The sequence below is a fragment of the Oryctolagus cuniculus genome, chromosome 9, assembly GCF_964237555.1.
Source record: "Oryctolagus cuniculus chromosome 9, mOryCun1.1, whole genome shotgun sequence".
Classification (NCBI taxonomy): Eukaryota; Metazoa; Chordata; class Mammalia; order Lagomorpha; family Leporidae; genus Oryctolagus; species Oryctolagus cuniculus.
Window position 1 is genome coordinate 109784922 of NC_091440.1, and position 23078 is coordinate 109807999.

The window sequence follows — 23078 nt, forward strand, 5'->3', positions numbered from 1 at the left end:
TCTTAAAAATTCAAATCAAAAGAAGAAAGCACGTGTCTTGGGTACCTGAGAGATCACTGCTTTCAATTCGCCGGAGATCTGAGTCTGCCCAAAAGAGCTTGCCCAACCTGCTATCAAGGGCTAAAGCAATCGGTTTACTTAAGCCACTGAAAAAAAGGACCTCCCGTTCTGTTCCGTCCAAAGCAGCCCGTTCAATTTTGGGAGACCGTTCCTGAAGATTGGTAAAATACATATACCTGAAGACAAAGCAGGAAACAGTAAGTTAACAAAATGCCAAAGTAAAAAAGAAAAACATGAGATTGCTATTAATTAAGACAAATGAAGAGAGAATAACATTTTTAAGTGTTTTAAAATCTATTTTAATGGGTCTTGGGATTGTTACTACTTTTAGTAATAGTGACAAAAAGTGTACACAGAGAAGCTCTTGGAAAGCTAACTGTCTTATGTTAATACAACAGCGTTAGAAGGAAACCTATGCTTTCAGAGTAACAATAAAGTAAGTATCTCCCTACAGAATATCTAATTATTCATTCAGCTATTACTGAGGACTGAATACTCATTAAATGCAAAACTAAAGCTAAAGAGGATGTAGTAGCTCTTCTTCATGAAGGTACCTAAAGTCTAGCAGGGACTGTAAGACTGAAAAACAGGGAAGTGTGAGCTAAAAGGGAAGGACTAAGCATGTGACTAGGGAGAGAGAGTGAGAGCACAGTGGACTCCGAAGGGAAAATCACATTTGGCTGGTGTGGAATAAACCTCCCAGATGCGGCAGTTGAAATGGTTCAGCAGATTCAGATAAAATTTAGAATAAAAAACGAAGTTCTAGGTAGTGTCATCAGTCAAGTACAAGAGAGAGAAAATTGCAGTCAAGGGGCCGGCGCTGTGGCATAGTGGGTTAAGCCTCTGCCTGTGGTGCTGGCTCCTGTCCCAGCTGCTCTTTTTCTGATCCAATTCCTGCTCCTTTTCCGATCCAGCTCCCTGCTATGGCCTGTGAAAGCAGTGGAAGAAGGCCCAAGTGCCTGAGCCCCTGAAACTGCATGGGAGACCCAGATGAAGCTACTGGCTCCTGGCTTCCAATCAGCCCAGCTCCAGCTGTTGTGGCCACTTGGGGAGTGAATCAGCAGACGGAAGACCCTTCTGTCTGTAACTCACTCTCTCAAATAAATAAATCTTTAAATAGAAATGCAGGGGGCCGGCACTGTGGTGCAGCAGGTTAAAGCCCTGGCCTGAAGCGCCGGCATCCCACATGGGCACCAGTTCTTGTCCCGGCTGCTCCTCTTCTGATCCAGCTCTCTGTTATGGCCTGGGATAGCAGTGGAAGATGGCCCAAGTCCTTGAGCCCCTGAACATGGGAGACCCGAAAGAACCTCCTGGCTCCTGGCTTTGGGTCAGCGCAGCTCCAGATGGAAGACCTCTCTGTCTCTACCTCTCTCTGTGACTGTCTTTCAAATACATAAAATAAATCTTTAAAAAAAAAAGAAAGAAAGAAAGAAAGAAAGAAAGAAAGAAAGAAAGAAAGAAAGAAAGAAAGAAAGAAAGAAAGAAAGAAAGAAAGAAAGAAAGAAAGAAATGCAGTCAAGTGGATGAAGAATGTCTAGTTATTCCCTGGAATAACTTCAAGATAAATAACAGACTGGAAAGGAAGGTGGAGGGGGCTTCAGAGGTCAAGACATCTGACAGCCTCTTTGGGAACTTACCCTCTCTCTGGATTCACCACAATGGCTCGAGGTCTGTCTTGCTCGCCTTTCAGCACCACTCCAATAGACCTGCCATCCAGTCTGGTTACATTAATGACATTGGTAGCCTCACAAGTCCAGTAGATGTAGCGGCTATAAATATCAATGCTGAGATCATAGGGCTGTATTTCTAGGTTCTGATTCGGAACTGAGCTCACAACCACTGTAAAGCCCTAAGGAAAAAAAAAAAAGACACACACAGACTATGAGAGTCTATGCCAGACAGTCCTGAGGCAACCGCTACAGCGCTTACTACACCTCTGGGGTCACACACCCAAGAGATGCCTCAAGTCTTGAAGAGCATTTCTTGCTAATGTATTTTTGACAGATACTGTGCTTTTCTGTTGACATGCATCTCAAATGTTCCCTTGGGTTAGTATGATATGGGACCTGAAGAGAGAACTGTGGCAAGACTGGCTGCTCCAAGAAGCTGATAATGCTGTGATTGGACAAGGAAGCTGTTTCTTGTAAATTGGAACAATGGCTACAACCACAACCTAGAAATACCTCTATAGCGGCAGTAATCTACCAGGAGTGATTCTACCTCCCACAAAGGCATTTGGCAGTGGTTAGAGACATTTTTGATGGTCATGATTACTGGGGGTGTTAACTGGCCATCAAGTGGGTAGAGGACAGGGATGCTACTAAATATCCTACAATGCATAACAGCAGACAAAAGTTCTTGGAACGCTAATGTTCCACAACAAAGAATTATTCAGCCCCAAATGTCACTGGTGCTGCATTTAAGAAAACACTGCTCTACAGATGACAGCAACTAGTCAGGGCTACAAATTCAACCTTTCATTCATCTCTTTCTTTAATCCTCAAAGCTATCAAAAGTTAAAATAAAAAATTCTGTCATGAGGCCGGTACAGTGGGTTAATGCCCTGGCCTGAAGCTCTGGCATTCCGTATAGGTGCTGGTTCAAGACCTGGCTGCTCCACTTCCAATCCAGCTCTCTGCTATGGCCTGGGAAAGCAGAAGATGGCCCAAGTCCTTGGGCCCCTACACTCACGTGGGAGACCTGGAGGAAGCTCCTGGCTTCAGATCGGCGCAGTTCCGGCCGTTGCGGCCAACTGGGGAGTGAACCATAGGATGGAAGACCTCTTTCCCAATCTTTCTCTGCCTCTCCTCTCTCTGTAACTCTAACTTTCAAATAAATAAATAAATCCTTAAAAAATAAAAAAAAATTCTTTTATAAAGCCAAAGGGAAAAAAAGATTTTTGCTATTCTGCTCTATCTGAATAAATTATATTCTACTTATTCGGTATCTCTGAGGAAACATATTCCTTAATAAGGTTACATAATTGGTTTGCCATGTCCTATAATTTCTATGTAGCAGTTATCAGCCCATTAGTCCCGGCCTACACAGTACACGGATACATCTGGAATATACAGCTATGTCTATACCTCTCAGAAGCCTTAAGTATATCACTGTCATTGTTCTTCACTGTGATAAGACATAGAAAGGAAAAAAAAATTTAATCCCCCTAAATTTTAATACATCTAAAAATCCCACTTAAAATCACTGCTCTCAGGAAGATGACAAATAACTACTTATAGCAAACCTAGTATAACATTGGCTGCAGGGAATCTGGAGACTAGTATGGAAATCTATAACTAGCTTGGAAGCATAGGTACGATTGCCAATATCCTCATTTCCACCCCCTAGTCACCAAGGAGGATGTACCAACAGCATTTCCTAGATGTTCTTAATTTGACTGAGGGTGTCTGTGTTTTCCATCCTCTGAAACTTTTAAGTAACAGTTCACAGGCAATTTAACTGTTATTTATTGAGTTCCTACTACATAAACAGCTAAGGGCTATGTACTTTAGACTCCTTTTAGGTTAAAAAAAAAAAAAAGAAACAAAACTGTAACACCCTAGTGAGTGTCAGAGCCGGGGATCAGAACAAAGACCTATTTGATTTCAAAGCTCCTAACTCTCCATACGATGGAACCACAAGGAAAAGTCTATATAAACCGATGTGGGCAGCAAGGAAAAAGGCACTGCCAATGCACAGTCTTAAGGTATCCTAATATAATGTTCATGCCAATACCATCATCAAACCATTGCTTACTCATAGAAAAGATCAGGAAGTTACAAAAGGTATTATGTACACAAGTTCAGTTCAGACACACAGAGACATTCACATTCACAAAAGCAGAGTCAAGTAAAACTGGGTGTTCGGCTCACCCAGTTACCAGTCAGAAGGAATGGATTTTGAACTGAGCCCTGAAGTACCTGGCTGCCATCCTCTTGTGCCTTTCGGATCATGTTTTGTCGTGAGTCAATCCAATAGAGTTGCTTGTCCAGGGGGTCATAGTCAATGGCCCGGACGTTCCGAAGGCTGTGGATAGGAAGGATGATGTCAGGACTCTGCTGTTCATCAATCACCATGCGGTTGATGGCACTCTTTTGACTGAAGAGCAGGAAGGTGGTAGGAGCTTAAAGAAAAAAAAGAACAAATCCGAAATACAGTTACTCTAAGTCTCAGAGCAGCCAACGATTTGGTCAGCTGTTGTATACATCACATACAAAACAGACACACGTATGGAAGAGGAAAGACTGAGGAAATACTCTTTTGGCATGCTCCAATTCAGTCCTCAGGGGGCACTAAATAGCACTTTGGATACCTAATCAGTTATGAATTTACCCATTGACACAGCCGACTAGCCCACTTTTCTCTGTCTTGTACAAAGAGATACCACAGGAATCTTGATTTCAACGAGATATTTGGTAAAGGTAACAAAATTCTCCTGGTCTACTAACTGAATAAACCTACCCCTCCTTATGTATTCTTGTCTGTGGTGCCTAGAAGAATACCTGGGCTTCCACAAGTCAAAGCAGAAACCTTAAGATTGGTTTCATCTTAGCTTTCTCACCATCTAGTCATCTGATCTTTTTTTAAATTTTTTAATTTCAATTTGACAGATATAGTTAGATATATATTTGACAGATATAGTTAGACAGTGAGAGAGACAGACAGAAAGGTCTTTCTTCCGTTGGTTCACCCCCCAAATGGCTGCTACGGCCAGCGCACTGCGCCGATCTGAAGCCAGGAGCCAGGTGCTTCTTCCTGGACTCCCATGTGGGTGCAGGGCCCAAGCACTCAGGCCATCCTCCACTGCCTTCCTGGGCCACAGCAGAGAGCTGGCCTGGAAGAGGGGCAGCCAGGACTAGAACCCGGCGCCCACATGAGATGCCGGTGCCACAGGCGGAGGATTAATCAAGTGAGCCACAGCGCCAGCCCCTAGTCATCTGATCTTAACTGTAAATAGGTCTTACATAAATATGAAATGAAAACAACTTGTATTCTTAGCAGCGACAGCAGCAATATACTTGGTATTAACAGGAATTAAACAAGTTTTCATGGATTATACATATAGATTTTCTTTTGTTTAGTATATATGTGATGGCTGCAGGAAGAGAGAGCAGGTAAAAATTACCAAAAACCTACTAACAATAGATGCTCTGCACCCATTACTGCTAATCTTTTTAATATACTGTGTGTTTGTATTTTCACTAAAAAATATTCTGCTTTGATGCTAGGGTGACACCCTAAATTTTTTCCTTTCGCAGGGACTAGGCCTCTGATGACTAAGTGGTCATCGTTCATATGAGAAAAACATCTAGAAAACAACAGCATTTCATAATGCTGCCATCGATGTTAAAGTCTCCATAAAACACAACTGTCCCCTACCCGACTCTGCTTATCTGCAGGATATGTTCTAAGGCCCCCAGTGGATGCCTGAAACTGCAGATAGTATTTGACCTCATATGTACTGTATTTTCTACTAAATATATACCTATGTAAAATTTAATTTATAAATTAGGCACAATAAGAAATTAACAACTAATAAGTAAAAAATTATAGCAACATATAACAAAATCACCAGCATCAGTATTCTTGTACTTTGATGCATTATTAAGTAAAATAAGTGTTTATTACATACAGGCACAGCTATACTGCAAGAGCTGGTCTGATACCTAATCAGTGATTAACAGACAAGTAGTACACACAGTGTAGACTCATTGGACAAAGGGATGATCTGTGTCCCATGTGGGACAGTGAGAGATTCATCAGGCTACTCAGAATGGTATGCAATTTAAAACTTACGAATGGTTTACTTCTGGAATTTTCTATTTAATTTTTTCTATTTTATTTTTATTTCACAGGCAATAGAGAAAGCCAGAGCCAGAGCCAGAACCAGACATCTTCTATCCCCTAGTTTACTCCTTTTATGCCCAAAAGAGTGAAGGTTGAGTTGTGCAAGAGCCAGGAGCTGAGAACTTACTCCAGGTTTTTTTGTCCCATGTGGGTGGACAGGACCCATGCACTGAAGTCATCCCCTGCTGCCTTCCAGGGTGTGCACTGAGCAGGAACAGAGCTGGGACTGTGCTAGGCGCTCCAATGTGTCATATATCTTAACCTCTGTGCCAAATGCCTGGAAAGAGCTCATGTTTTTTTCACTGTGGTTGACCATGGTTAACTAAAACCATGGAAAGTGAAACCATGGATAATGAGGGACTACTGTGTATCTATAAATTCCATAACTATATACTCTTCTCTTGGTTCTCGTTATCACTCAAATCCAGTAAAATTTTGTTATTCTCAGGGATATAAAATATAAATAGCCAGGCCAGGACTCCCCGCTTTGCTTTATTTCTCCCTCAGCCTGTTCTCCATTGCTCCATTACTTGTGGTTCCTCAGCTTACCTAACACTTACACTCAAATGTAGATTACCTTAAATTCCAAAGGAACCTAGTGGTACTCAGAGAAACATGGTATTTACAATACTGAAACTGCTCTATTTAAGATCCTCATTAATCAAAAGTCCACAGCTACCTGGAAGATTTACAAAGTATCCTACTAATCTTTCTAGAAATTTCCACTAGTTGGAGTCCATCACGTAATGATTTAAACAATTTTTAGCAGTTTACTTGAGTTTATGCCTTAAGTAATAAGAAGACATTTCACACAGAGAACTTAAAAGTATCTCACCACTGTTTTTAATACTTTTTTAGGGGGCTGACATTGTGGTGCAGCAGATTAAGCAATGCCAGCATCCCTTATGGGTGTCAGTTTGAGTCCTGGCTGCTTTACTTCTAATCCAGCTCCCTGCCAATGAGCTAGGAAAGCAGCACAGGATGGCCCAAGGGCTTGGGTCCCCGAATCTATATGGGAAATGCGGATGGAGTTCTAGGCTCCTGGCTTTGGTCTGGCTGTTGCAGCCATTTGGGCAGTGAACCAGTGGATGGAAGATTGCTCTTTCTCTTTGTTTCTCTCCCTCCTTCCCTCTGCAACAGCTTTTCAAATAAATAAATCTTGAGAGAGAGAAAGATCTCAGAGTTTTAGTTCCCAAATTTCTGGTCTGGGAAGCAATAAAGCAGTATCACCTGCTCTCTCTCACGTTTGGCTTCTACCATATTTGGCTGGGTGTACATTTTTTTTTCTCAAGTTTTAACCTTCACTGGGATTCCAAAATTAGGTGTGGATCTTGTGGTTCTAGAAATATGGATTAAGATAAAACCAAAAGTGTCTCCAAATAAATTTATCTTACAGAAAGTCTGCTCAAAGCCATTAACAATTACAATTTACTGGCTCAATATTTTAAAAGGAAGTTCATGTTTTCGCTTATTTACAAGTCAGTCAGTGCTTAAAATGACACAAAACATGCCAATTTAAAAGCCTAAATCCATTCTATCCAATTTACATGAACTAACCACCACTCCCATATCTCCTTAATGGTGTTTTAAAAACTGCTACAGGTTTTCTGAGTCTTGCATTCCTTCAATGAAGACAACATGCAGAAGTTAGAGGATGAGTTTAAGTAGGTGGAAGCCTTTCAACTCTCACATGAAGGCATAAATGTTCACCTGTAGCTTAAAGGCAGGGTTCAGTAGGAATAAACTACAAGGCCAAGCCCACCATGTAGGAGTACCCATCTGTGCACAACTGCGGGGTTGAAAACTAACACATCCACTGGGCTAAAACTGCTCCCCAGTGAACAGCTCTTCCCAATTTGCACAAAGATGCCACAGAGGCCACTTCTGTACAGGACAAAGAATTCTACAATTTGGCTTCCCATTTCCTGTTTGACTTAACCTCCCTTTATGCACTCTGTTTCAGCAACAATGGCCACCTAGGTGTTCCTCTAACATGTGACACACGTTCTCCCCTTGGGCCTCAGCTGCCCCCTTCTGCCTGACAGGTATCTTCTCCCAGGTAACCATGCAGCTGGCTGATTTCCTCACCTCCTTTAATTCCTGACAGAAAGTCACTTTGTTCATCTTATTTAGCACTGCCAACCCTTTCCTCCACTATCCTTTCTCGCTCAATACTTACTACCACTCAGCCCCTGAAATAGTTTACTTACCTCAGTATCTGTCCCAGTGGAATGTAAACTCTGTTAAGACAGGGATTTATGTCCATTCCATTCACTGTCATATTTAGCACTGGCTGAGACAATGCTTAGTTTTAAAATCTACTTCTATATGCCTTTCACCATTATTTCCTTGAAATCACTCTCTTCAATGTTCTAATAACCACTTTACCCCAAAATTCAGCAGATGCTGTTTTACATCTGACCCTACTCAAACTCTAACATTCAATACAGCTCTTTTGTCAAACAACCTTACTCTCTTCTGTGCCTGAATTCCTGTTTTTCCTCTCACGTCATTGGCTGCTACCTCTCAGGTCCTGCCTAACACTTGCCCATGGTTCCTTAGGTCACCAGGTCCCTTGTTTTCTCTCCACCAGAGTAGGCATACTATGGCTCCCAAGCCAATTCTAGCCTGCTCTCTGCTCTGGAAGGAAGGTTTACTGGACTTCAACCAGGTTTGTTTTAGAAATGCACTGTCTAGGGCTGCTCTCGTGCTACAGCAGACAGAACTGGCAGAGCCAAGTAGGTATCAAAGAGCCCTCACATCCACAAAGCCTAAAATATTTGCTTTCTGGCCCTTTAGAAAATAAGTTTTCTGGCTCCTGCATTATACCTAGGCAATCTCTCATTTCAAATGCATCCTGACAATTTCACAACTAGTACTCCCAACTCCACCTCTCTCCGCTATCTACTATTTCACCTATCTTCCTTGCTTCTTTTTTTTCCTCCCCACATACTAGCCATTACTGTTATGTTCATTCTAGTTCCAACATATATCTTGAATGCATCATCATCTCTCCATCACCACACTTACAACACGGCACAAGTCTATCTGCATCACCACACTACTCTTAATATGGATTTCAAGACTGAGTGAGAAAATGATCTGTAACGTTTGGCACATGCTCACTTGGACTTACCCCTAATAGTAGAGCTAGAAATGTGTCATGGGACTCCAAATCCCATTATGTTGGCAGGTACCAATGCCTACTTACTGGTTAAAGTGACCAGTTTAGTTCATAATTGATCATAAAGATAGGATTAAGTGTCAAAAGGATAACATAAACAAGACCAGTGTCTGCTAATAATAACTGATAGAATTAAAAAGGAGAAGCAGGATACACAGCAGACTCATAGAATGACAGATGCCCTAAACAGCACTCTGGCCTCAGAATCAGCCCTGAAGGCATTCAGATCTGACTGACTAAAAAGCCCATGAGAGTATCTCAGGCATGGAAAGCCAAGACACTCTGGCAAAAAAAAAAAAAAAAAAAAAAAAGACTTAAATGAAAGATCTCTGTGAGCGAGATCCCAGTGGAAAGAATGGGCCATCAAAGAAGGAGGTACTTTTCTCTGAAGGGAGGAGAGAACTTCCACTTTGACTATGGCCTTATCTAAATAAGATCAAGAGGCTTCATAGCCCTGGCAGCTCCTGACAAGAGCCTGGGGTGATTACTGCCGTCATAAATAAAGGTGTCAATTGTTAAATCAACAACAGGAGTCACTGTGCACTTACTCCTCATGTAGGATCTATGTACTTAATGTGTTGTACTATGCAAATTAACGGTAAAACTAATATTTAAACAGTACTTTATGCTTTGTGTGGGTGCAAACTGTTGAAATCTTTACTTAGTATATACTAAGTTGATCTTCTGTATATAAAGATAATTAAAAATGAATCTTTTTTATTTTTTTGACAGGCAGAGTGGACAGTGAGAGAGAGAGAGAGAGAGAGAGAGAGAGAGAAAGGTTTTCCTTTGCTGTTGGTTCACCCTCCAATGGCCGCCGCGGCCAGCACACCGCGCTGATCTGAAGCCAGGAGCCAGGTACTTATCCCGGTCTCCCATGGGGTGCAGGGCCCAAGCACCTGGGCCATCCTCCACTGCACTCCCTGGCCACAGCAGAGAGCTGGCCTGGAAGAGGGACAACCGGGACAGAATCCGGCACCCCGACCGGGACTAGAATCCGGTTTGCCAGCGCCGCAAGGCGGAGGATTAGCCTGTTGAGCCACGGCGCCGGCCCTAAAAATGAATCTTAATGAAGAATGGGATGAGAGAGGGAGTAGGAGATGGGATGGTTTGCAGGTGGGAGCGTGGTTATGGGGGGAAAAACTGCTATAATCCAAAAGTTGCACTTTCAAAATTTATATTAAATAAAAGTTTTAAAAAAATAAATAAATTTTATCAAAAAAAAGGAAAGAAAATTATCTGTAACCTCAGCTAAAAGTAGCACGGCCAGCTGTGTGCACAGCACATGTTCTCTAAGAGTTCCTCACCTACTGCTTACGGTTTTATACTGCAATTAAATTTTATCACATACATTTTCTGCCTGCTCTTAAACAATCACATTTTTTGTTTGTTCTATTCTGTGTAATTCAAAAAACAAGGAGGTTATTTTTTAGGATTCTCTTTGTTGTACTGTTTATACTGTTCTTCCTTTCCCTTAAAATGAATAAATACAAATTATGTATAGCACACATGTGTGACTTTGTCCCTTTCAATGATGCTATGTAAATTTGCACTAAATATATTTCATGCCCAAAGGTTGCTATCATCAAACAAGTTACAAAAACTTACATTTTGCCCCCTTTAGCCCTTCTCTTTTAATTATACAAATGATGAGCTCTTCACTGCCAATTACCCTAGAAAGAATAACTTAAAGCACTTTCAAAATGCTGCTTTATTTTCTCATTCTGGCATGCTCTGGCAGGAAATGCAACTTACCACTACAAGTTCTGTTGTCAGCATTAAGAGAGTAGTGGGCAGGGCATCCACAAACAAAACCTCCAACTGGCACAGCCAAGCAAAGGTGGGAGCAGTGCCCATTGCTGGAAGCACATTCATTCCACCCCGCCTGCCGAGAGGAGTGAAAAACGAGGATGTCCATCACATAATCCAAATGGCCCTGAATGATGGTGCGGTTTTGGCCGCTGGTTTTGTTGGCACGCTCAATGCTGCGTCGGCTCCAGTCCGTCCAGTAGATGTAATCTTGGTATTGAGTTAAGCCAAAAGGATGAGGCAAGTCATCTGCTATAACTTCACGGTTGAGTCCTATTTTTGGAAAGGCAGTAGATGGGGAAGAAGCAGAGGGATGCAATACGGGTGAATGTCAGTGTCTTCTTGGTCAATAATATTAACAAAAATAATGAAATAACATGACATTAATCTGCAAGCAATTTAAAATACAACAATTCAATAAAAAGTAATTCTAAACCCAGATCAGTCACCATCTACTGTCTGACCCCATGCCTTAAATTTAACCCTCCTGTTATAAATCATCGAGTTTGTTTAAACTTCTACAAATGCACTACTGTGATTCTGTTTTTATTTTCTCTACTTAAGAATCTACGGTTCAACTTTTTTTCTTCCTTCCATAAAGATGGAAATACATATATTGTATTTCACTGGTCACTTCAGGACTACCTACGGAGTTGTAAGTATTACTACAAGCCCAAAAATAATGAAATTTTCACCCAATAAAGAGATATGAATCCAAGAACTAGAACCATTACTATTACTCATAAGCAGGATGTAATTCTATAATAGGAAAAGAACCTAGACATTCCTCCAAAGCTTTAAGTATCTAGCCAACACTGAATAGTAGCCACTGATTTTTGCATAAAGAAAATATTCTGCAGCTGAATAAAAAATAATAAAGCTTACCAAGCATATTTGAAGATTCTATTAAGTTGGTATCCAGGTCTGTCCAATAAAGCCTCCTTTTGGCATAATCAATAGTTAGGCCATTTGCCCGCCCCACATTGGGAACTAATGTAGTACGTTCACTTCCATCCATAGCAGCTCTGTCTATCTTGGGTTTTCCACCCCATTCAGTCCAATACATAAATCTAAAAGGAAAACAATATTTAATATTTCACTTTTGAATACCTAGAAGAAAGGGCCATATTCATAGACATTAGCTAGAGGAAAAACAAAGAAAATACATGGTAAATCAAGGAAATGGGTAAAACAAAGTCATGGCTACAATTCTTTTAATTATTTTGGCACCTTCAACTAAGTATCTTTTTCTCACATCCAAAAAGGGAAGTGAGTCAGCTTTCCTCAGTCTTTCCAGTGAATTTGTTCCATCCAGACCTAGGAATTGGAAATAAACCAATGGTTTCTTTTTTGCAGCACTGGCATTTATAAAACTAATATTTAAGAAAACAGCAAAGGATTAAAGCTTTAGTTTTAAGAATCCGGTTCACCTCTAAATAAAATATCTTATGCATTTCTGAATACAAGAAGCTTAAGTTTTTAAAAGCTGAACTAATTTTCAACTTGTATAATCAAGTTTCCCCCAAAGCTGCAGTAGTACATCAAATGCAAACATGAATAATGTCTTTAAATGAAGTGAAAAGCAAAGCTTCGGGTTGGCACTGTGGCTTAGTGGGTAATGCTGCGACCTGCAGTGCAAGCATCCCATATGGGCGGTAGTTCGAGTCCCAGCTGCTCCTCTTCTGATCCAGCTCTCTGCTATGGCCTGGAAAAGCAGCAGAAGATGGCCCAAGTCCTTGGGCACCTGCACCAGAGTGGGAGACCCGGAAGAAGCTTCTGGCTCCTGGCTTCGGATCAGCACAGCTCTGGCCACTGCAGCCAACTGGGGAGTGAACCAGTGAATGGAAGACCTCTCTCTCTCTGCCTCTCCTTCTCTCTCTGTATAACTGACTTTCAAGTAAAATAAGTAAATCTTTTAAAAAAAGCAAAGCTTGACAACATATTTGATCCCAAGTCTAAAGGAAAATGCTACATAAAGACAACCAATGAGTCACCCCTTGAAGGAATGAATGTTGACTACTATAATCCCTGTGAAATTTAGAAAGTTCTTTTGCTTATATTTTACTTTTTTCAGTTCCCTCTAATTTTAGAGCAATCGTTCAGCATAGGCATTTCATAGATGAGGATGCCAAAGCCCTGTAAGAAGTATGAATGCCTTGTGTTTTCAAGTCAGTTACATGGCAGACCTTAACCAAATGCCCTTTCCACTAAAATAGTAAGGGGCTAGTTGTTGAGACACTCTGAATACTGGCACTGGGAAAGTACTCCACATGCCAGCTCTCATGAAACACCTGTGGACAGACACACTCTCATCAGCCTGTCACCTGGGATTCGACTTGGTAGCAGTGTATGAACATGCTTTTCTGAAAATTAAAGTTGTCCTAGGCTTTGTTTGCATTTGCACTTGTCAGTTGACAGGCAAAAGCACAACCCAAGAGCCACAGAGCAAACAAGCGTGAGGGAAATTTCACACTTGCCATCAGCAACCTGCACTGGAGCCTGCAGTCCCCACTATTAAGTGTATCTGCCCGGCAACTAATACTGAGAGCAAAGATCACCACATTCCCACCACAGTATGTCAGCAGTGGCTCTGAAGTGGTCCTGGAACTAAATGAGTAACTAGCACATCAGGGAATTAATGTGGTGGTGTCAGAGAAAGTATTTTTAATTATGGATACAGTAATTACACATATTTAAATGTGCATACTGTTGGTTTCTTTTAAAAAAGGAATTTTTCATTAAATTTTGGTTTCATGGCCAGCTATTTAGTTTGCTGACTCTTCTAAGAAGGATCATCTACCCTTGAAAAACACATCATGTTGTAAACAAACAGTTCAGTCTGTATCATAATACCCAGGTTTCTCCAAGTTTATAACTGTCCTCTTTAAATTAATACTCTAACCTGGAGGGTTTTTAACAAATAGTAGTCTACCTCTTATTCACAGGGGATCCATTCAAGGCTCCCACTGGTACCTGAAACCACAGATAGTACCAAATCTATAGATAATACATTTTTTCTATACATACATATCCATGATAAATTTCAATTTACAAATTAGACACAGGAGATTAACAATAATAAATAGAATAATTACAATATACTATAACAAAAGTTATTTAAAATGTATGAACTGTTTATCTCTGGAATTTCTCACTTAACATTTAGTTATCTGATCAACCAGGGTAACTAAAAATATGCAAAGCAAAAATGCAGATAAGAGTGGACCGCAATAGTGACCCTTAGCCCACAAACAGTTTCAGTGGGTTTAGTACAGCAGGTTTACAATCTAGTGTAACAGGGGGAGAGGCTATAAGCAAATATAGGCTGCAAATACCTCAAAAAAGGCCGCTCACTTAGTATATAAACACTAATCAACAGTATTTATTAATTCATTTCATTTTCTTCACCCAGCGTTAATAATGACAAAAGCAAAATCGAGCTCATAATTCCTCATTCTAAACCAGTAAAATCTCAATAGTTTCAAATATAGCCTATCTGTTATTTTGTTGTCAAATCCACATGCATTATTTATAGATCTCAAGAATATAATCCAGGATGGCGCCACGGCTCACTAGGCTAATCCTCCACCTTGCGGCACCGGCACACAGGGTTCTAGTCCCGGTCCGGGCGCCGGATTCTGTCCTGGATGCCCCTCTTCCAGGCCAGCTCTCTGCTGTGGCCAGGGAGTGCAGTGGAGGATGGTCCAAGTGCTTGGGCCCTGCACCCCATGGGAGACCAGGATAAGTACCTGGCTCCTGCCATCGGATCAGCGCGGTGCTCCGGCTGCAGCGGGCCGGCCGCGGCGGCCAATGGAGGGTGACCCAACGGCAAAAGGAAGACCTTTCTCTCTGTCTCTCTCTCTCACTGTCCACTCTGCCTGTCAAAAAATTTTAAAAAAATAAAAAATAAATAAAAAAAAAAGAATATAATCCGTAACTAGGCCATGTTCCTCAAAATGGGCAATGAAGCTGTAAAGGACAATACATAAAGCTATTATTTACCCTTCAGCAGGGTCCAATGCTAGAGCTCTGGGGCTATCTAGATCTTTCCACACCAAAACCTGTCGATGTTGCCCATCCAACTTTGACACCTCAATTCGATTTGTTCCTGTGTCTGCCCAGTACAAGTTCTTCCCTAGCCAGTCCACAGCCATGCCTTCTGGATAGTCCAAGCCGAATTCTACCACATGTTCCAGTGCACTGCCATTCATGAAGGCTCTGCTGATGGTCTGCAAAAATAAAATGAACAAGTCAGTCACATGGCTTACGAATCGAGCACAATTCAGAAACAAGGTCTGAACTGCTTTCTGTTGGGAACAGGATAGTTCATAAGCACCAATGTCTCTTAACAACGTTGACAAAATTTATATGCATACATAAATATACTAATCTCTACTAAACACAACTGTGATCTCAAATTTTATTGTCAATTCAGTTGAAACTGTTAAGAACCAAAAATCAATTCTTCAAAAAAAAAAAAAAAAAAAAAAAAGGTAACAGAGTGATTCTTCTTTTAATTCTTCTTTTAGCAGTAATCAAGTGCAAAAGATCTGACCAGAATGCTGTAGACTCTTTACTGGTAGTCAGCTTTCCAAAGTATGTGAGTATGCCAAGTCATTGATTCAATCCGAGAAACTCTAAATAACCTTATAAATCGGAATAGCCATTACTATCCATTAGTACCACTAAAGCTTTGCATTCCAAAGAATTTGAAACCACCACATTTTAAGCTATTTATAACAGATGCTACTTCCTGTTGAACACGGGTTAAGTACTCTGTGCCCACAGATTTTCTCACCTAATACGCTCAACAGCCCTGCAAGACCGGCAGCACCTCAGCTGCAGAATGAAGGAACTTAGAAGGCCCCCCAGTAAAAGCCAAGATTTACTTATGTACTTCATTTATTCACTTGCTCAATAAAATTTACTAAATATGACTAGAATCCAACTCTCTGTGGGTCCTACGCCCATGCTTTTGCATATTAGATAAAAGTTTATGTACATTATCCAAACCAAGCCCGAATCACTGCAGAAGAAGAAGAGATATTCTCCAGATTCTCTGGTCAGGAACTTCCCCCTCTATCCTTGTATGTTTTTCAATATTTATTTTAGAAAGAAGAAAATAAAGATACACTATCATTTTAAAGTGGTCTTTTCTTTTAAAAAATAATGTGTTTATTTATTTGAAAGGGAGAGTGACAGTGAAAGAGGGAGAGGAGGAGAAAAGAGAGACCTTCCATCCTTTGGTTCACTCCCCCAGTGCCTGCAGCAGCCAGCCAGGGGGCTAGAGCTGTGGTATAGTGGGTAAAGCCACTGCCTGAGGCATCAGCATCCCATATGGGTGCCGGTTCAAATCCTGGCTGCTCCCAATCCAGCTCCCTGCTAATGGCCTGAGGAAGCAGCAGAAGATGGCCCAACTCCTTGGGCCCCTGCACAAATAAAGGAGACCTAGAAGAAGCTTCTAGCTCTTGCCTTTGGACAGGTCCAGCTCCGGCTATTGTGGCCATTTGGGGAGTGAACCAGCAGATCAAAGATTTCTGTCTGTCAGTCTGTCTCTAACTCTTTCAAATAAATAAATAAATCTTTAAAAACTATGCAAAACAAAACAAAAAACAGCTAGCCAGGGATGGACCACACTAAAGCCAGGAGCTAGAAACTCAATGCTGGCCTCCCAGTGGGTGGCAGAAACCCAAGAATTTGGGCCATCATGTGCTGCTTCCCAGGCACACTGGCAGAAGTTGCATCAGAAGCATAGTAGCCAGGACTCAAATGAGCATGTCACATGGGATGCTGATGTCCCAAGCAGCAGCTTAACCCACAGTACCACAACGCCTGCCCTGATAACTGGCATTAACAACCTCAGTCAGGCTCCAAAATTCTGTTTCAAATAAGTCAAGAGCCAAGCCTCTATAAGCTGTTTTATGTGAAGCATACTACTATTTACTCAGCTAATTACAGAAAACATCACTCATCATCTTCATGTGGAACAAACTAGAGGGAGATTATTTCTTGCAGATTTAGAACACTAGCAAAATATCTTGCATTAAAAGGTACCTAACGAAATACTGAATGGGCCTTTCTCGTCACTCCTTAAAAAAGTTAAAAAAGGGTTTCTGCTGAACTCTACCTAGCAAGCAATGAGGGAGATTGGTCACAGTACAAAGATTCAGACACTTTAGAAGTCCTCTTTTTAGTCACTCATTCTTTCGCTAACCTTGAGTGATATATCAGTCCAGTAAATTCGATTGTCTGTCACATCAAAATCCAAAGCAGAAGCTTCTTTGACGCCAGTGAGTGGAATGGCCACATTATTATTATTTGTTTCCAAAGAAATCCGTCTGATATCGGCTCTCCGTGAAAACAAAAGAAAAGCCTCTGGGACAATGCAGGTCTTCATGTCACTGATGAGCTCAAAGCCAATGGGGCAGGCACAGCGAAGGCCCTGAGGTCTATACAGGCAAAGATGGCTACAGCCCCCATTTTCCTCAGCACAAGGGTTCGATCCTAAAAGAGAAGGGAGTGATGAGGGGCACAAAAGCACCAACACTGACAAAAACCAACATTTTCACTTGAAAATTAGTTAGGTATCTGGTTCACAAAGACCTATGATTGTATGCATCTGCTTTCAATCTGGAGTTTCAATTCTAATCTCAAAATCAAGCAATATTAAGATTAGTCGAGAGTGAAAGTACAATGAAACACTTGCTTTTTTACCCTTAGAATGCTTTAAAATAAATTGCATTATTCATATATAGAATTAATTTTTTGATGACAGCATTCAAGTGTCTATGTATCTATTTGTAGCCATTCCAGCTGTTGAAGCCAGAGTTTGAAGTCAGCATTTAGAAGACCCCCTTCTGATAACAAAGGGGGAGGGGTTTAAACAGAAATTCTCTATTGTCTTATATCACAACATTCACAACTTACACTGTTGATTTACAGCTACCATCTCCTTCTCTCATTCCTGGTCTCTACTTCTAAGTAAATTCTGGAATCACTTACCAATGATTCGATGAACATTCGTGGCCTTCAGGCCCATGAGGTCAGGCAGCTGATCTATGATGATTTCCCTCTCTGCACTTCGCTTGTGTACTCTTTCGATGCTACGTCGTTGCCAGTCAGTCCAGTAAACGTAGTCACCCAACAGAGTGAATCCAAATATGTGAGGAATCTTGTCTTCCACCAGTACTCGTCTTCCAGTGCCATCGGTATTCATAACCTTCAAGTTTAAGTTCAGAGACAGAGAGAAGGATGAGGTATGTACTTTTCCTTTCAGGGTATGTGAAAATGATGAATCTATTGCCTGTTACATTAAAACCCAAGAGGCATCTAAGATATTCTTATAACAATGTTTTCACAAAATTATAACACGATAATTTTTTAAAATATTTTTGAAAGTACCCTTAGGTACTTTCGCTCTTTTTCTCTTTTTTTTTTTTCTTTTTTAACGGGCAGAGTGGACAGTGAGAGACAGAGACAGAGAGAAAGGTCTTCCTTTTCCGTTGGTTCACCCCACAATGGTCGCTACAGCCGGCGCACCGATCTGAAGCCAGGAGCCAGGTGCTTCTGCTGGTCTCCCATGGGGTGCAGGGCCCAAGCACTTGGGCCATTCTCCACTGCACTCTCGGGCCACAGCAGAGAGCTAGACTGGAAGAAGAGCAACCAAGACAGAATCCGGCACCCCAACCGGGACTAGAACCCGGGGTGCCAGCACCGCAGGCAGAGGATTAGCCTATTGAGCCATGGCGCCAGCCTGTAACACGATGATTTAATGAGAATGATTTCAAATATTCAACGTAAGCTCAAATAACTATTTGATCTTTCCTCCAACTATTACTCGTCCTTCTAAAAATTCTGGCAACTTTAGATTTAGGATGAAACCCTTCTCTTAAATAACTGTCAAAATTAAAAATACACTAACTTCACCTTTCTTGTACATCTGTTTTCAAATTATATCTTCACACACATATCACATATTTTGTTTGTTTGTTTGTTTTTGACAGGCAGAGTGGACAGTGAGAGAGAGAGAGAGAGACAGAGAGAAAGGTCTTCCTTTGCCGTTGGTTCACCTTCCAATGGCCGCCGCAGCTGGTGCGGCCGGCGCACTGTGCCGATCCGAAGGCAGGAGCCGGGGTGCTTATCCTGGTCTCCCATGGGGTGCAGGGCCCAAGCACTTGGGCCATCCTCCACTGCACTCCCTGGCCACAGCAGAGAGCTGGCCTGGAAGAGGGGCAACCGGGAAAGAATCCGGTGCCCTGACCGGGACTAGAACCCGGTGTGCTGGTGCCCCAAGGCAGAGGATTAGCCTAGTGAGCCGCGGGTGCCGGCCACATATTTTGTTTATAATGTATTTTATCCTGCAAAGTATACCTTTTTAATATTTAAGAAAAGCAAGATTCCTATAAAGTCATGCATCTTGTTTTCAGAGTTAACACCTGTTTTGGGACCCCTTCCACTTAGCATACTTTTTCATTCTTACTGGAGCAACAACAACAAACAGATAAAAGTGCTCTCATTAAACCCCTCACTCCCCTGAAGTTATAATCACAAAGTATCTGCAGTTTACTAAATCCTTTCTGTAACTATGCTTCAGAAAATAAGGATGTACCTACCCTTCCCAATTACTCCAAAGCAACATTACTGAATTCTGACACTCACATTGTAGCAACACGCACTGTTGTGTTCTAAGAAAGAGTTCAAGTCCCCAACAAAGGGCACTTCTACCATTCAAAATGTCTTGTGTACAAGACAAATGAGCCTTCAAAAGTGCTAAAAACATATACATGCAAACAAAACCTGACCCTTAGCCATCTAAAAAAGGTGTCAGATGTAATCTGACATGAAACTATTAATTTCTTTAGCCATAAGATCAGTAAGAAGTATTCCAAATAAGTCAACACTGTGATGAAATTTTATTTTATCTCACGCCCCATGATTTTAAGGACAAACCAAGCATTTGAAAACAGAAGGACCTAAACTGTGCTAACTCCTTGTATTTTCATTTGCAAATACCAATAAATACTTGATAAACATCTGATGGATGACAGATTACATGTCTAATCTTCATTTATCAATCTCAGATACAAGGCCAATTGTATACATTTCTAATTAAATAGAATGCTTTGTCTTACAGTCAGAAATAGTTAAAACAAACAAAAAAAAAACTAAATATTACTCCAAGTCCTATATTAAGTAAGTTAGTAACTTCTCCTTAATTTGAGGTTTAGGTTTACTACATTTATATTTTCTTGCAATAGACCATTCCTAATAACATTTTATGATATCCATGTTACGTCTTAAAATGACTTTGGGTCAAATACCAAAACAGTGCTGAGGAGTAAGACAACAAAGCCATGAAGGAGGGCCAATTATCTGCTTATATAGCTAACTAGAAACTAGAACACAGGCCCTGGAGTAACAGGACCATCAAGTCACCTGTTTACAATGTGTCTTCCACAGTTCCTATCAAAGAGGTTTGTAAGGAATTCAATACTCCCATGTTTGCTAACTGATTTTCAATGGGGCTGACATGAAATGAATATATCTATCATAAATAAGGCAAAGCAAGAGTATCCCTTTCTATTTCTGTACCTATCTCCTACAAAACTTTTTGCTCTCTTTTAACCTTGCATGTTTAAAGTGTTTACGTTAAAGCTTTGCTTTTTCAGACTACAGGGTTCAGTGTTCCCCTTCTGCATAAAAACCACCTACTAGAGAGCAGGACTATGGATCACAGAAAAGTCCTACTTAGGTTAAAAAGGAGAAAAACAAATCTAAATGATCACCATCATTGTCATCATCTCTAGACAAAGATTGGGAATTTACATTTTAAAATATCAGTGACCACAATTTGAGATGCAGGATGTTGAGGCATACTAAAAACCCCAGTTGTCTGGGCCAGCGCTGTGGCACAGCGGGTGAAATAAAATTGATCAGATTTGTGAACTGGAAGACCACGCCTTCACCACACCCCTATGTGGCCTCATGCCCCTACCTGATGCCTTTGCCATGCCCCTGTGTGGCCTCATCCCCTACCTGGCCACACCTGGGTGCCCACCAGCCAATCAGGTTAATTAACCACTCCCCTTTGGCAATGGGTTAAAAGCTGGGCCATGGTGTGGCCCGGCCTGCTCTTCTTCCCTGGCCTCTTGCCAGGACAGGGCTTGCTATAGCTCTGTGCCTCCAGGGCACATGGCCATGTGCTCTAGGCTTCCTGGCCTAGATGCTCATCCACATGGCTGGTTCCTGGTGCTTGGTATAACTCCTATTCACCTCTCTCCCCTAAATAAAGCTCTCACTTTCCTATGCATCTTTCTCACTAAATAAAAGCTTAAAATGTACCATGCTGCCTCGTTTATCTGTGCCAGTATTTAGAATTCTTCTCTAAATATTAGGCAAGAACCCTCTAGGGCTTATTAATATTGAGGATTTAGTAATAAGCCCGTGGTGAAATCGTAAGGCACCCCAAATTCCAGTAGCGCATGTGGCACCCTGGATAGCATTTCTAGGGAACTTCAAGGGGCCACATTTCAGGGTAAATTTTAGGGGGTCTTGTCCGATTTCAGCTCGGCTGCTCCACTTCTGATCCAGCTCTCTGCTGTGGCCTGGGAAAGCAGTAGAACATGGCCCAAGTCCTTGGGCCCCTGCACCCACGTGGGAAGACTGGAAGAAGCTCCTGGCTCCTGGCTTTGAGTCAGCACAGCTCTGACCATTGTGGCCAATTGGGGAATGAACCATCGGATGGAAAACACCTCTCTCTCTCTCTGCCTCTCCTCTCTGTGTATAACTCTGATTTTCAAATAAAATAAATAGCTCTTAAAAAAAAAAAAAAAAGAACAATTCCAAAACATCTGGGTTCACACAATTCTGCATCTTCTATTTAGCAGTTAACCTTCACTCTTCTACTCTGAAAATTTCTCATGATCAGCAAATAATATTGTGACGGAAATAAATTTGGATTCCAAATTTAAGCTCCATCACTCACTGCATGATTTTTCAGAGCAGTTTCCCATGTGTAAAACAGGGAAACAGACAATAATATCATGGGATCATGTGAGGATGAAGTAAAATAATGTTAAACTAATAGCACAGTATAGTAGGTGCTCAGTGATGCTGATTCCTGCCATCTAAAATTATTTTATTAAGGCATATTAGTCTCTAAATATAAATAGCTAAATGGTCATATTAAGTTGTTAGAATGTGGTACCTCAAAATAAAAAATCAATATGTAAACAGAAAAGAATATGTGGAAATAGAAGTACAAAACAACCACATACTGTTAAACTGAAAAGAAAAAAAAAAAGATTCACAACTGTTTCTACCTGTCTCCTGGCAACCAGTAAAAACTAAAAAGCTACAGCCTTACTCTCATTTCCTACCCTCATTTTATTGTTTGCTTTTGTTATTTAAATCTAAAATAACCAAAATAGTAAACAGAAAGTAACAGTTTGTGAATCTGACTAGAGTATACTTTTGCTGCTCTACCAAATCCTCATTCCATTGCTGTCCAAAATCAAACATTAATAACCATCTAATGAATGCAAGTCATTATGGATGACATGACAAATGCTAAGACTCTCACAACAGGACTAAGGTATCACAATCTAGTTGGGGAAGTGAAACCACATACCCTCTCCAGACTATAGGTAACCGGGAAAGCCTCCAGAGAACAGTAGCTGAAATCCATCTTGAAGAATTAGAATGCTGACCACAAGAAAGAAAGAAGCATTTTCCAGAATAAAAGAGAGAACACATTAAGGCACAGACTCAAGGGTTTGTGCTCAGATTGAGGCAGGAAGAATACAAAAAGGGACTCCGTGGAGAATGCATCAGGCAGATTACCATCCCATGGCTTGTATTAAATTCCAGCAACTACAGGAGCCGGTGCTGAGGTGCAGAGGGTTAGGCCACCATCTGCAATGCTGGCATCCCATATGGGTGCTGCTGGTTCGAGTCCCGGCTACTCCACTTCCAATCCAGCCCCCTGCTAATGGTTTGGAAAAGTAGCGGAAGATGCTGCAAGTCCTTGGGCCCCTACACTCATGTGGGAGACCTGGGAGAATCTCCTGGCTCCTGGCTTCAGCCTTTACAGAAGTCCAAAATTCCTTATCTGAAAGTGTTGGGACCAGTCACATTTCAGGGCACAAACTGTTTTGGATATTCATAAAAGCTAACACAA

The 23078-nt window shown here is 41.3% G+C and overlaps 1 protein-coding gene across 2 annotated transcripts in view; it reads right to left on the reverse strand.

Annotated features, from left to right (window-relative positions):
- Window positions 1–23078, reverse strand: part of LRP6 (LDL receptor related protein 6) — a 177370-nt gene that overhangs the window by 37242 nt on the left and 117050 nt on the right. For both annotated transcript variants that reach the window (XM_002712655.5, XM_051850778.2), the window contains 8 exons: window positions 17903–18119; window positions 17115–17404; window positions 14903–15129; window positions 11786–11970; window positions 10847–11173; window positions 3981–4183; window positions 1698–1909; window positions 46–236 (listed from right to left, as the gene is read on the reverse strand). In XM_002712655.5, the coding sequence (XP_002712701.1) occupies window positions 46–236; window positions 1698–1909; window positions 3981–4183; window positions 10847–11173; window positions 11786–11970; window positions 14903–15129; window positions 17115–17404; window positions 17903–18119 (1852 nt within the window). The remainder of the gene's footprint in view (window positions 1–45; window positions 237–1697; window positions 1910–3980; window positions 4184–10846; window positions 11174–11785; window positions 11971–14902; window positions 15130–17114; window positions 17405–17902; window positions 18120–23078) is intronic.